General features: G+C 28.9%; 2 protein-coding genes across 2 annotated transcripts in view; one reads left to right on the plus strand and one right to left on the minus strand.

Annotated features, from left to right (window-relative positions):
• The first annotated feature begins 6,322 nt into the window (after window positions 1-6,322).
• On the plus strand, window positions 6,323-9,488 carry LOC111625694 (transcription factor VBP-like). Its single transcript, XM_023368905.1, has 4 exons — window positions 6,323-6,460; window positions 6,961-7,106; window positions 7,549-7,880; window positions 8,008-9,488. The coding sequence occupies exons 2-4, from the start codon at window positions 7,025-7,027 to the stop codon at window positions 8,458-8,460; spliced, it is 867 nt and encodes a 288-aa protein (XP_023224673.1). The 5' UTR covers window positions 6,323-6,460; window positions 6,961-7,024; the 3' UTR covers window positions 8,461-9,488.
• Window positions 9,489-10,861: 1,373 nt separating this feature from the next.
• Window positions 10,862-16,277, minus strand: part of LOC111625695 (glutamate-rich protein 2-like) — a 43,145-nt gene continuing 37,729 nt past the window's right edge. Inside the window, exon 6 of the mRNA XM_023368906.1 lies at window positions 10,862-11,323. Within this exon, the coding sequence (XP_023224674.1) occupies window positions 11,251-11,323 (73 nt within the window). The 3' untranslated portion in view covers window positions 10,862-11,250. The remainder of the gene's footprint in view (window positions 11,324-16,277) is intronic.

Here is a 16,277-nt window from a genome sequence, read left to right on the forward strand (position 1 = left end):
ATCTACAATTTAAGGTTATAATTAGCCTAAATGAAAGCTTAAAATACAGTCATAGATTCTATCAATAACCAGGACACCTGATGTATTCATATCAAAATTCGTATTAATAAATTAATTTCTTTATCTTTTAAATTATATAATTTTATTGGAGTTAATNTTTTAATCGAATAAAATTAATCTGTAAAGCGGCGGATTCTTAGATTAAGTAATTATAAAATTTTAGTAATTAAGATTTTCCTATCATCAACCTGATAGCGAAATGTATTTAACGGCTACTTCAAAGAATCAATTTAAAAACAAAGTATGCGAAAGTTTCCTTGAAGAAAACTATGCCGGATATATACAGAAAATTAAATGGGCAGAATTCTTTAATTAAAATTAAATATTTACTTATGTATAAAAAACGCATGGTCCTATATAACCAGATAAGTTATATAAGCCTAACCTGTATAATGTATACTGTAACATAATGTAATTCAATTACGTCCAGTAGACGAAGATATTCCTTTTAAAATTTGTCGATAAAACATAAAATTAATCAAAAAATCTACTCATATTGTTTCCTACATTTGGTTACTTCTTATAATGTTATACCATTATTGGGCTGCAATTTGAAAAAATTGTAGACCTATAAATTGCTACTGTCGTCAGTCCGTTCGGCTGTATTTCTTTAATCTCGAGAACGGAGTTAGATAGACGAAAGAGAAGATCAGATATGGAAAGCATACGGGCAGGGGGTCCCGATTAACCATATACGAAATTCCGTTTAAGACCGAAAGTCACGTTATTTCAATTTAAACATTTTTCCCTGAAAGGAGTTAGATAGATGACCGGCACGACTCTGTTGCTAACAAGAAAAGTATGATTACAGAAGCAAGACACTGCAGTACTAATTTGAGGTGGAGAGCATATATTTTAAATAAAATAAATTAAAAATATGATTAAAAATTGTAGCCTGGCATTGTGACGATGTCGCAATAAATAATTGCTCGTCATTTTATAGAAATATTTTCAGATTTTTAAATTTATTTAGGTTTTAAATATTGAAAATTCTCTCATTTCATTATATATTTTGAGAATATTTTCTGAAAAGAAACTTCATAATCATTAATCAACGTTGTCACTTTTTGCCTACTCGTTTGATTGTGACGTATTTAATAATTCGTCACAATTTCTAATGTATTTAGTTTATAATTCGAATTCTCTCAACAACGAATATTCATTTCATTTTCGTGACTTTTCATTTGACTTTGCAAAAAAATAATCAGATTATAAAAATGGCGGCTGTCAAAATTATTAACGTCAATTAGCATTGAGACGAAAATAATTTTTGTCGAAATCAAAAATCAAAGTAATATAATTATCAAAATACATTATCTTTACACTTTAGATGATAAGTTTTTTCATATTGGTGAGGAAAATGTCGACAGATCAGTTTCATAATATTAAAATTACAAGATTATGTTAAATTTGTAGATAATTCTCACGGGTTCGGTAGAACTCTTACGAGTTAGTTAAAAGATTTTGGTTTCCCTGATTAACTTTAATAACTTAAAAATAGAAATAATAATAATAAATGGTTTTATATAAATCTGAAATTTATTTAAATTTAAAACAAAGTGAAATAATGCATATTGTAATTTATTGTCATATTTGCACTAATTTAAGGAGGTGTCCTCTTGATAAGATTATCTATATTGCTTCCAACAGTCAGGCTGCCTTGAAACTACTTGAATCTTATCAATTCACTTTCAGTACTTGTCTAAAAAGGCAGTTTGAGTCTCTGAACTGGCTACTCACAACAGCCTTTTTTCTATTGTGGATGCCAGGACTTGAAGGAATTGCTAGTAATGTAAGTGATGATTTATTGTATGAAGGGAGCTTTTTATTTGATTTATTATTTTTAATATTTTTTCTAGAGCTATTAAAGACAATCATTTCTAGTCATTTAAAATAGTGGAGGATAACTCCTGGACTGTAGAGGAATAAGGCATTTTGTCAAGCTTTGATTTAAATGCAAACTATGGATTTTCTTGCTTTCAGGAAGAATTATATTTGCTTTATGGTTGACATCATAATCAGTTTTTGGTCACTTCTGTAAACATTTATGCCTCCCTGAAACTCACCTTNTAATAATTTTTAATAAAAATAGGCTCTCGATTGATTTTTCTTCCATAAAAAGTATCGTGTTTTAAATCAAATCTGTAGGCAAGATTACAGCGTAATTCAACCCAACGATGGATAAAGCCACTGAGCACCGGTAGTTGATTCATTACAAAAAAAATATTTCCCAAAGAAACGCTGTCAGCAGGGCCTGAAAGATATGTCTAGACCAGTTGTAAATTAAACGTGGAACTTCCTTCGCACCGGAACAATGGGCTTTTCGCGTGGAGTTTTCCGCCTTTTCATCACGTGCTTAAACACCTAGCGATCAGTTTTACAGGGGAAGCACATCCGGGAGGAAATCCTTGGCAAATCACTCTCGTGTTGCGTTGCCTTATCCCACCGAACTAACTATTCTAATCCAAAAATCACTTTCGCATGATTATTTTAACGATATAATCATTTTCATGATCAATTTAGTTACACTTTTAATCGAATAAAATTAATCTGTAAAGCGGCGGATTCTTAGATTAAGTAATTATAAAATTTTAGTAATTAAGATTTTCCTATCATCAACCTGATAGCGAAATGTATTTAACGGCTACTTCAAAGAATCAATTTAAAAACAAAGTATGCGAAAGTTTCCTTGAAGAAAACTATGCCGGATATATACAGAAAATTAAATGGGCAGAACTTTTCGGCAATAAAAACTTAGGAAAAACTGAAAAGAAACTCTGAGTCACATTCATTGTAGCTCTATCAATAAATAATATTTTCTAAAATATAATAGTAAAAATGAAATTAATTTTTTATATATATAAAAATTACAGCAAGAACTGTCATTCAACTGCGATAGCCGGTTTTCAGAAAATACAATAAACTCTAAAACTGGTTATGATTATTCCCTTGAAATGCATTGTGTATAAAACAGCTACTTATTTGGTAAATTAAAATTATATTTTAAAATAATTCTTTCAATATTTTTCTATTCATTTTATTAACTCTATCATTTTATAAAAAATCACTTCTTTTTAAAATTCTTTCCGCTACGAGAGCACTAAGAAAGCCTTTTTTCACGGATTGGGCCAAGCCAAAAAGAGAGCATTCGACTAATGAGAAACGAGCTTTCCATCCGAATTGGAAACCGAGATTCTTTACGGTAGTACTAATTTATAGAATTAATAAAGTTATAATCTGTAAGTCTAAAAATAACACAAACCATCATAAGATTGAATGATCTTAAGACGGTTTGTGTGTCATGTTCTGTATGTTATGGTTTGTATTCGTTTCATATATAACTCGTGCAAATGTTGATTCGTGTTCATAACTAACTAGTTAATCTGTTCAACTATCGCTTCCATTTACTTTGACATCACATTATATAACAATTAAAATTATATTCAGAATAAATTTAGTTATTAGTTTAATTTTTGGATGAAAGTTTTAGATTTATTCCAACTAAAAACGAATCTTCACTAACCTAGGCAGATTGAAACAATCAAGCTAAAAAAAAAACCAAAATAAATTATTATTATTATTATTATTATTATTATTATTAGATCTATTCGGAGTTATTTCAATGCCATCGAACTACTTAGTTTAAAAATACGACAAACGTTGACTATTTTCATAAGAAAGAAAAAATTCGTAGTACAGTACTGTATTAAAAAATTATTTTAAAAATTATGAAAGTTTTGTTGCCAGAGGGCAGCACTATTAATCACATTTAAGTTTATCAATTATGTTGCGTGATAGAGGATGTTGAAATTTTGAGAATCGAAACATCGATAAAATATTCATATTATATACAGTACTTGTTAAAATGAATAGGATGAATATTTTGAGGACTATGAATAAAAGAATAAATGTTTAGAAGGCCCGTTTATATAAACCTGTATATCGATATTTAGTCCTACTGTCTACTGTCCGTTTTATTTATAAAACAGCCATCATCGGGATCGGATTAATTTCTATTTTTCCAATTAAATCACGTATAAAAGTTTTCCTTCTATATACAGCATTTAATAAGATTAGAAACAGTTAAAACACAGGAAATTGAATCCAGGAAACAAACGAAAATCCGTTTACAGATGTGTTAACAAGTTTTATATAACATAAAATTATTAAAACACATCAGAATAAAATTTAAAAAATGTATTATTTATCGATTATAGGATTAGAACTATTGAAAACCCTTAATACTTGTCTACTTTATACCAAATTTCGGTATTTCAACATGACAAAAACTCAGAAAAATGCCCGTAAACTGAGCCTAATATGGTCACATAATCTTATTTTTAAACACATTTTAAATCATATCTGATAAAGATTGTAAACGAAATTGCCAAATAAAACAAAATTAAACATCGATCGGATAAGAAGAAAATTTATCATTTTTATTACATAAATCGATACACTATAAATTTTAATATTGAATTATTAAAAATGATTATACAGGAATATATCTTACCTTTACATATTATTACGTTAAATTATATTGCGTGTAATAGTAAAAGTTTACATTTTGTAGGATTTTTAGATGTAATTATATTTTTGTTGTCTTTACGTAACTTATAAAATATACAGAATACGACTAAAGAATAACTTAACTACTATTTGTATTTAAAACGGTTACGTAAAACGTTACAAAGAATAAATTTACCAATTTTTTAGAGTTGGATCATGAAAATTACGTACTGTACAGTACATATAGCTTTTATATTCTAGTTCGAAAGATAATATATATTGTAAACATATATTCTCATCCAAATTAAACATACGTTCGCTTCTAAGTCAGTCATCGTTTATTAATAATGATTATTTAGTGATTCATCAAATACTGGGGAAAATTTAGTAAATAGTGAACGTTTTAACGCTTTCTGAATGTTTTTCCGATTATTATAACTATCGAATTGGGAACAAAGCTCGTTTTAAACTTTAAAGTCGACGGAAATTCACGTTATATAACAAAAGTTTCGTGTCGACTAACTGTATACAAAGCTTAAACTTCGACCTGTAACTTAATAAATTTACAGAAAACTAACTTACAACTTTTTCTATTTATATAAGAGCATCGCATCCGATAACATTTCGACACTGAAAATAAAATGATTTGAATAATTAAAAGTATAATAATTATCTTTTGATACTTTGCCAAAACTTTCTAGGGAGGTTACACATCCCTCTCGAGTGCAAGTCAGCAAAACTTATCATCTCGTAAATACAATGTACACCATAAAACACGCGTATTGTTTATTTATATGATCATTAATGTATTAAAAACAAAGAGATTATAGATTTTTATATATATTATTTATATACATAATACAATTCAGTATCATCCGTGATAACGAGGAAAACTTTAATTCGTAGAAATTGATTAAATGGCTACAAGCTGAACGATTCTCGGAAAACTGTACCAGATAACGCCCTTTCAGATTAGAATCAAACGTGCTACAGCACTTCAGGCAAAAAACACTGTTTAATATCAAATACCCGATTTAATAAAGTAACCGAATTAAAACTATTAACTGGCTCCATGTCTAATCACACATTATACACAATACTGTCGATAAATCGTGATAATTTACAGATTAGATACGGAGTAGATCTGTCTTCAATCGCTCTTAATAAATCTTTTCTTTCAATTGTTACGAAAACAAATCTTTTAATTTGTTTAGGAAGGAAAATTCAGCGAATGTAAACTACTAAAACTAAACTACACGGTGAAAATGGTTGGCAAAACGACTAAAGTTATAAATAGAACACCTTTAGTGTGGCCTTACGTAAGTGTTTATACTACGATGCCACGTATAACACTTCCGATTGTCGACGTCACAAAAGCTATGCCAAATCTCGTGTATCGAATAACTTAACACGGTTCGTTAAGTATATATCTATTTCGTAACACAATTAAAATTATTTGTATATAAATTTATATTAAAAAAATTATTTTTATATAAGTTGTATATCCGGAGTAAAGGGCTTTCTGCGTGAATCGATTATATTATCTTTTCTATCTTTATCGCAAAACTGGTGTTGTTAAATATATTCAAAACAAGAAAATCGTGACCCGACACGACCATTCTGCATGATGTAATGTTTTAGATTCCGGGAAGCCGATTGGACGAGCTGCTATACGTTATTAGAAGAGCTATTCGTTAAAAATGATATCATGTCGGAGTTCTCCGATTGGACGCTTTCAGTTGATGTAATGTATATTTTTAGTCACAGATTATAAAAGTGTGTGTTAGTGTCTGTGGAGTCTTCCACCGATTAAACCATCCGAGTCGGTCACTGGACTTCTCGCGGCTAGAAAAATACAGAAAGTTTGACAAAAAATCTACCAAATTCTTTGGTGAGTTTTAAACTTTTTATTACCATTCTATAGCTTATTTCTATAAAATACGACATTTTTTATTTATTATATGTATATATAATATGTAGAAAATATTCGTGTTTTAAAAATTATAAATTTTTAGTTTTTTTTTTACTTGATTTACTAATTATTTTACTTAATTTAACTTAAGTTTTAATTCCGGCGAAAATTCCTTTTCTATGATATACGATGTGAAACGCGTGTTTATATTATAAACACCGCAATGAATTGGGAAAATGAAACTTATTTTGCAATAAAAAGACCACTCCTACTCCGATCTCTCTTTTTATCTAATTAGCAAATATGAAAATAACATAAAAATTTATATTATATTACACAATTATATTATATATAAATAAAATCAACTTTTTTACCGAAAAATATTCATTTTAGTAATGTCATAAATATTTAAATTGAAGAAAAAATAATTGTTTTTATTTAAAAATTATTAATTATGAATAATTCTCTTTTTATTTCAGAATTTGGAATGAAAATTTAAAAAAAAAAACTTCAGGCAGTAGCAAAATTCTCTATCCAAATAAAATGTATGAAGATGGGTTTACATTTTATTCTCCTGAACTTAAACCAAATTTCAATATTCCACTGTGTGTTCAACATCTGGACAGTAAGTTTCATTTTAAAAGTTAATAAAAGTTATATGTAAATTTTTAGCATTTTCTTGGTAATTATATATGTACACTTGCATTTTTTCGGTATCTACATGCACACAAAACTGTTTCGGTAAAATGATACATCTTTATTATATCTGTGCACTGGGCTCGATTCCAAGATCATTATTAGACACCATTTAAAATCTATATTTATCGAGTCGCTTAAAGATATCCAACCGTATAATGAGTCGTAATCATTTATTAGACCTCAAAAAAATTCATGTAAAACATTTTCAATTCACAATTAGCTAGTTTACTGGAAAGTCAGATTAATATAAGAACCACTAATGTTTTGCCCATTATCAAACAATTTGAAAACACATAGAGATGAAAATGCTAAATAAGTATTTAATGTTAAAAAGTTTTCTGAAATCATTTGTTTACTTACGTTTCCAGATTTTATGTTGGAAAAAGACAGAGTAAATGTTCCTGAAGTAGGAGAATTTTTATTAGAAAAAGAATATGACCCTCTTCTTCATCTTGAAGATCTGATGATGTTAGATGACATCAGAAAATGGAACGAAGGCAATAAAACGACAATTGATGATCAAGCTCTACCGTCATTTACAGAATTACATTCGATGGAGACTAATCACGTATTCCCGTCACTGGCTCAAAATTCTAGTCATAATACATCATCATGTCTAAATAAGAATGAAGAATTCCTTCCAAACTTTTTGGACACATCAAGTGACACATTCCAGGATCTAACTCCACTCATGCCAGGGGTTAGTAATTTTTAATTATATTCTGGTATTAATTTTTTTTAAAGATTTATACATAAAAGTTGTATACAATTTAAAATACAAATATATTGGCAACTTTTATACTTAAATTTTATTTTAAATTTAACAGGGAACAACAGCTCAAACTGCTTCTACTTCATCCATCCTATCTGAATCATATTCTACACATTCAGGTATCGGAGAAAATAGCTCGTCCAATAGCTCATTTACCGTAAGCAGCTATTCAAGTGAAATTGTATCTGTAAATGAACGATCTTCATTTTCTCCATCAAGATGTTTTAACATTTCGACCGAAGAAATTTCTTTTGAGAACTCTGCAAAACTTTCAAAGTATAATAAAAGTTTAGTCATTAAACACGAGACTCATCAAGATGTACGACGAAAAAACAATATTGCTTCTCAAAGATCCAGAATGACTAGAAAAGAAAAGGAGAGAGAGATGGAGAGGAGGGCAGATATGTTGGAAAGAGAAAATGAAACTTTGCGGATCAAAGTTAAAAAAATGGAAGAAATTGCTGAAGAATTAAAAAGGCATTTGTTACAAAATATTTTAAAGAGGTAAATCTCAAGTTACAACTTAACCACATTCATCAGAAACCATTGGTTATTTATTCTAGTCTAAAAATCAGTTTTCTAAAAAAAAAGTTTTTTACATGTAAAATTCCTTGTTTGTATCTTGGAATTAAATTTCATTAGTGATAGCAGAAAAAAATTGTGATTTAGTTTCTAGAAATTTTTGACAGTTATACAGCTTGCAGCTCAATTTGTTTTTTATTATTTTTTTTTATCTTTATTCATAGTGTTTGATATTTTGGTAATAATGCTTGTATTTTGATATTTGGTGTGAATGAATGTAAATAGCATTTTCTTATTTATTCATTTCATTTTATAGCATTTTTGCCCAAATGATAGTTTTGAAAACACATATCAGGCTTTGTAATACACAAATTTTACAATAATTTTTAAATATGTCAGACTCGGTTACATGGAATTACCTGAAATCCACCAAAAATAGCTAAATTTATTACTGGATTAAATAACTTGGCACTGTTAATCGTTTTGTTTTTGTATCACCTTGAATGATAAGTAATTTAACAATTAAGATAGTTCAGATTCAATAGTAATTTTGATTTCAGATTATTCATTGTATCTAAAACAATATATTAAAGCAAAAACTAATTACATAGATTAATTTATATTTAATGAAATTAACTGAAATAGAAGTTAAAACAATAATTGGTTTAATTGTAGATATATTATGAAATATTTTCTCATATAAGCTGGTAAAGGTTAATAATATATTTAATACAATTATAATGTGTTTTCATAAATTACTGAGGTGCTAAAGGGAAAGATTAGTGTGTGCAATAATATGTAATCAATAGTAGATAGGAATTTATTGATTACTTGTACTATATTTTGAATGGTTGATGGTGCATTAGACATTTTTACCAATTGTACAGGTGGAATTTTCCACATTTCATCCCATTTCTGCTCAATTTAACTGTATTCATGAAAATGTTGGATGTTAAACCACATTTCTGTAAATGTTTTGTGAAAAGAAAAATAAACACAGTGATTTTATAGAAATATGATTGAAACATTATTGACATTTAAGAGGTTTTATTAAATATAATTTGCATAATTGTGTACAATAATATATATAACACTGTGTAATTTTTAATTGCTGATTGACTGATATGTTATACATAATACATTTGTGCAGTTTTATACTGTTTATATAAAATGCATTATCAAACAATCATTTTTTTTAATTAATCATTTCTTTAAAAAATGTATAATTTGCATTTGATAATGCATTCAAAATACATATTTTCTTTGCTATACAAGTAATACTGATAATTCTTCAGAATGAACATAAATACAGTATTGAAAAATAATTTAAAATTATAAAGGAAAGTAAAAAGTAACATATTTTTATAATTGAATTAGATAATTTATTCAAGGGGAAAAATAGAAAAAATAATAAATATATGCATATAAGCCTCTCAAATCTTTACCATAAAATTAAACAATGCCCTTTAAAGATGGATTAGACAAAATATTAAATAGTATTATTGTATTCTTGTAATAGGGTATTCTATTGAAGTATACTGTAGTACTATTTAATATTTACATTTGTACCTTTCTGATATAAAAATTTATGCAAGGGATGATCAATAAATAAGGTAACAAGTGATTTCTGAACATACACTTGTTAGTTGAAATGTGAAACTACAAACATACATAGGTAAAAACACTGTTTCCACATAATCATTAAATTTGTCCAAGCGTTTATTCTACCAGGTGAACAATGCATCCATTCTATTAGGAAAAAATTTTGTGTCAACACTCTCCAACCAGGCAATGACAGCCTGTTATATGCTTTCCATAGTCAAAGCATCCATGAAAATGTTTTTCATGGGCCCAAAGATATGGAAGTCACTGGGTGCTAGGTCTGTGCTATAGGAAGCATCTTCCAAAACCTCTGTGTATATCATTGCTGTGGGTAGTGTGTGGTCTTGCGTTGTTGTGCACTTTTCTCACAGTGTCCCTGGTCTTTTCTGGTGGTGAGTGTGCAACAAGGAATCATCACTTGGCTGGAGGATGTTGACACAAAATTCTTTTCTGACAGAATAGATTCATTGATACCTGGTGGAACAAGTGCTTGACAAATATGATTATTATGTGGAAACAGTGTTTTTACCTACAGATTGTGTATCTGAAGTTTCATATTTCTATTAATAAAGGTATATTTAGAAATCAATGTGTTACCTTATTTATTGATCCTCCCTTGTAGTTATCAATGTATAGAAACTGACACTAAACAAATTATTCATAAAAACTATGAAGCAACATTACATTAATAATACAAAAATTTATATAAAATTTATTTAAATACTATAAAATTATCAAACTAAATGTTCAAAGTAAAAAATATTTTATTTATTAAATGAAAAAATTGTGATTAATGTTATTAAACACAATTAACTGTGTTTAAAAATTTCATTAAAATTGTGTGGGATGTATACATAGTACATTTAACAATAATTATAGTAAAAGTGTATTTACACAAATCATTTATGATATACAAAGATAATTTACAATAAATATCATCTACTCTATTAAATAATTATGGAAATGTGTAAATGGCATCCAAATTTTTACAAATATGGTAATGTCTGACATGTAACAGTGAAAGCAGAATGTTTTTTTTACAAATATTACTCTCATTAAAGCAAAAGAAAAACTAATTTTGAGCTTAAAATCTTCATTATTTTGTGAAACATGTACGGACTAAATTGCATTATTTTGGCACAAAGATAGCATTTGCTATATGACACATACAAACTTATTGAATATTAAATTGTTCCAGACCCTCACAAAGTTCAGATGTATTTTCTGCAAGCACATCGTCTTCACTGCTAAAATTATAAAAATTTTCTATATAATATATATATTAATAACCAGTAATTTTTTAGTATTGCTTGAAATTAAATCAATTTTATTTGGTTCTTATTTTTTAAGAATAAAAATATCAATAGATAATTTATTCAAACTAAAAGTAATGAAAAATATTTAGGTTTAACTGTATGATTATTTTACAATTATTTTAACAATATGATATATACTTATTTGTAAGTGTAGAAATACCATATGCTATTGCTGTAGACTCTCACTACTCCAGCCCTTGATAATCCAGCTATGCCTTCCAGTGTAATCACCTAAGTAATTTGGCTTTCATGAAAATGTTAGTTATGTCATACATCCTGTTTTCCTCTTTAATCAGGTTTCATTTTTGTATACAGTACTGCATTCATATGCCTACTTCCAAAAAAAAATTGGTTCCAAAGGGCAACAGGTAAACGTCATTCATTGGCTTTATGCCTATACACTCTCAGTAAACTGATACCCCTCTGTACCAGAAATGATAAGATTAGTGAGAGTCTATTGTACCTACATCTTTAATTTGTGAATATCAAACAAAGATGTATATAATAGAATATACAGATTTTCCTCATATTAAAAAAAGTGAAATTTTATTATGAGGGGAAATCTGAAATGAAGAAAAATTTTCTTTTCAGAAAATGCTACATTGCATTTTGTTCTATAACAGCATATTATAATTTATAAAGTTTTGTATCTATGTAAATAACATTTATTAGTGAAGTATTGAAGGTTACAAAAGTATACATTTTATCATCACTTTGAGCAATTTCAAATAAACTATAATAATATTTTATTCATTATTTGCTATAATTAACGTCTTTCTTCCAGAGAAATATATTTAATTAACAAAATTCAAAACCATAGTATAAAATTTTAATATAATATTAAAGTATAACAGATTTCAGTTTTTAAATCTGATGAGATTTAAGAACTGAATTTCACAAATAATTTCACTAAATTATAATTATTTAAATTTAAAACAAAGTGAAATAATGCATATTGTAATTTATTGTCATATTTGCACTAATTTAAGGAGGTGTCCTCTTGATAAGATTATCTATATTGCTTCCAACAGTCAGGCTGCCTTGAAACTACTTGAATCTTATCAATTCACTTTCAGTACTTGTCTAAAAAGGCAGTTTGAGTCTCTGAACTGGCTACTCACAACAGCCTTTTTTCTATTGTGGATGCCAGGACTTGAAGGAATTGCTAGTAATGTAAGTGATGATTTATTGTATGAAGGGAGCTTTTTATTTGATTTATTATTTTTAATATTTTTTCTAGAGCTATTAAAGACAATCATTTCTAGTCATTTAAAATAGTGGAGGATAACTCCTGGACTGTAGAGGAATAAGGCATTTTGTCAAGCTTTGATTTAAATGCAAACTATGGATTTTCTTGCTTTCAGGAAGAATTATATTTGCTTTATGGTTGACATCATAATCAGTTTTTGGTCACTTCTGTAAACATTTATGCCTCCCTGAAACTCACCTTCTTAAACTTACATTGCTTTTGCAACTTTGCTGAAGAAACTTCCCTGTATCTCATTTGTGAAAGTGTAAACCTTTGCTTGGGTGGACTAGCTTTTTTTAATCCTAATAATATCTGCCAGCTTTCCTGAAACATAACCAGAGGGATTCTTTTTTGGATTCCTAATTACTAGTGATGACAAATTTATTGATTATTTACGATAATATACAATGAAAAGATCACAGAGAAAGTCAAACGACTTCCTGCAACATAATCAACAGCCAGTTCATATCTGAGGTACAGGCAAGAAATTATCTATTATGAACTGCTAGCTCAAAATCAGACCACTAATACAAGAAAAGCACTGTTCCCAACTTGATGATCTGAAGACATCCATCAAAGAAAAACAATCAGCATTAGCAAGAAGTGTGCGGCTTTCCAGCATAACAATACTAGATCCCATACATCTTTAATCATATAGAGAAAATTATTGGAATTTGGATGGGATATTTTGATATCATCCCTCAACGAATAGCGGGAAAAACAAAATTTTAGAATAAAAGAAAATTAAAAAGGAAAATATTTAAACTTAAGATGCAATAAAGTAAAACAAAATGAAACTGTAATACAATGGGCATAGGTGTCATAATCATTGACAAAGCACGATCAGAGTCAAAAAGATGGTGTCAAATAAAATATCCTGGGAAGACCTTTCTTGCAACCTAAACTGGTCTCAATTTTCACCTAGAGACAGGTAAGAGACCAATAGAGCAGTGGGGAAGGGAAAGCGCGACCAATTAGAAATAATTCGATCCCGATGAAACTATAAAACCTCTGCATTCAAGGACAAACAGAGTCCTCTCAAGTATACCTGCTGGGATCATTGCCCTCTTCTTGCCGTGCTTCTGTTTGTCGCTATCCTGTGTTCCGTCTCTTCAAAAACTTTAACTCGCCACTGTCCCGGGCTCTGCCATCGCTGGAAAAAGAAGTCATCGAAGCCAACTAACTGAAGGACTGCGAAGCTTAGGACCTTGACGGTTATATGTAAGCATTATCATCAGAGAAAAATAAATGGTTTCTTTGTGAAACATTTGTTTTTTTCTGCCTCTGAAAACCATCACCCACATACACAAAGACCTAAGACCATTCCGATGAAAGGGAATAAACCCACCAATCAGCGAATTTACACATCTTGGATGTGATTTAATGTACTGTACATAAAAACTGAAATGACAGAACAACATATTTTAATGAAAGCTGGTTAAAAATTAGCAATCAGAAAAATTACTAATAAAACATGAATCTGTTGATTCGTGTCAAGCAATTTTGACAGAGTATTTGGCCAAATTTGTTCCCAAAATTCTAACTATGTAGTAGTACTTCTATTGCTCTTCTATTCAATTAGTCTGTTCATTGTCACAACTTGTTGAAATGTGCAAAAAGAGTATTTTTTTAATACAAATATTTTTATATTGATTTCAAATATAGTAAAACATTATGGAGAGCTATCCTTTGTAAATAAAAGCTGGAGTTAGGCAAGAATATGTGCTTTCACTCTTTTTTTTTCTTATAGTTATTGATTAGATAGTATGGGAGATAAACTACATATCTGAACCTGGTTGAAAATTAATAATAATTTATCAAACCATAGTTAAAGTATGAAATACAAAAATTTAATCTACTATACTGTGAGCAAATAATGAGTAAATGATAAATGTTAAAGCACTGCTTAAGACAGTTTGGTAAATACTAGAAGTGAACTCTTGACATCAGGTTTGACCAATTGGAACTTTGACCAACATTTACTTCATCTTATTAATTAATCAATTGTTTAATTGGTCAGAGATGAGATACATTTGATGGATTGTTTTCTTTGAACATAAAATTGATGCTTAACTCAATCAGCTTTTCTTGAGTCTGATGTTCATAGTGAGCAGTGGCCAGATTGGGCCAAAAACATATCCTTTGTTGTTTGGGTTTTGTTTATATAAAAAAAAATCTCTTCTCAATGCACTCATGTATATTCTGGCTATGGTTTTGTTTGACTCCACAAAAAAGTTCTCATGATTCTTTTGGTCTGACTGTCAGATAGTCCAGTAACTTTTATCCAAATTTTGTCTTGCAGTGCAATCTTTTCTGCCATTAAGTATTTCTCCCTTTTCTACAAAGTATGAGGCAGGAACAGGCCCACCTTTGATAGGTGCGAGGCCCTGGGCCAAGAAAAGCTTGGAGGTGCCCTTAAGGAATTCATAATGGAGGGTTAATGTTCATAAATTTTTTCAATTAGCTTTCTCTGCTAAACATATTGTTATATTTATGTTTAATAAAATTGATCAAACATATCTTTTGATTGTTTACTGTTTATAATAATTTTATTACTTGTTGCTCTATTCAATTTTACATATTTTTGAGGTCTCTAATGTTAGGAGGCCCCTGGCCCAGGCCTGGTAGACCCACACCTAAAGATGGGCCTGGGCAGGAAAGGATAACAACTCTCATAATAAAAGTTACCATCGTTTTCTGCCTCTTACTTTGTAAGAAAAGGGAGAAATACTTGATGACAAAAAATTGTACTGCAAGGAAAAATTACATACAGTGTGAAAGGAGCATCTCTGTCTTAGAAGAAACTGGATAGTCATTGCTGTTGTTTTCTCATCACATATCTCATGTTAAGCACTATCCTTTTCACAGTTTTGTTTGATATCCCGTATCTTTTGACCAACAAGTTGAAACTAAGACCAACTTTTGTATTGAGGAAATGTTTCAGGATACACTTGTCTTTGTTGTCCAACTGCACCTTTGGTCAACCTGAATCTGGCTTTTTGCTACTATCACAACATTTTTAAGTCTATCCAGGAGCTTTTAGATCAAAATCTGCTTGAAACCAGCAGTCAAAATATCTAATAATGTCTGATTTTTTCATGTCTAATTGAAGTTTGCAAAAAACCTCTACTTTTCATTGTCTGTTTTTCTCCAGTCATTGTGATAATTCTGAAGCAAATAACTAAATATTTAATATCAGATGAAAGCAGACAACTATGTTCTAAATAAACAACCCAAAACTTACTCAGCAGAAAATAATAACTTAATCAACACCTGAACACTCGCTGAGAGATTTATTCTTAAAACAAACGTTTTCAATCCAATCAATGGATCATCGTCAGGTTAATTAGAACACTTCAAAAAATAGAACAACAAGTTCAAAATACAAAATATAAATATTAATAACCAATAACATGTACGCTATTAATAGCCAAATAACGTTTTTAAATAATAAAATTAATACAAATGCTGCTAATACTAAAAATAAAATAAAATAGTCAAATATAACAAACAAATTGTGAATACAAAATATTAATACCTCTAACTTAATAGACAAACTGTTAATACTAAATATTAATATTGCTTACTAAACTATACAGACATTTATTGATAGACAGGGATGCAGAAATAGAAAGA

Source organism: Centruroides sculpturatus, unplaced genomic scaffold (assembly GCF_000671375.1).
Source record: "Centruroides sculpturatus isolate CEXI.00-Female unplaced genomic scaffold, Cexi_2.0 scaffold78, whole genome shotgun sequence".
Classification (NCBI taxonomy): Eukaryota; Metazoa; Arthropoda; class Arachnida; order Scorpiones; family Buthidae; genus Centruroides; species Centruroides sculpturatus.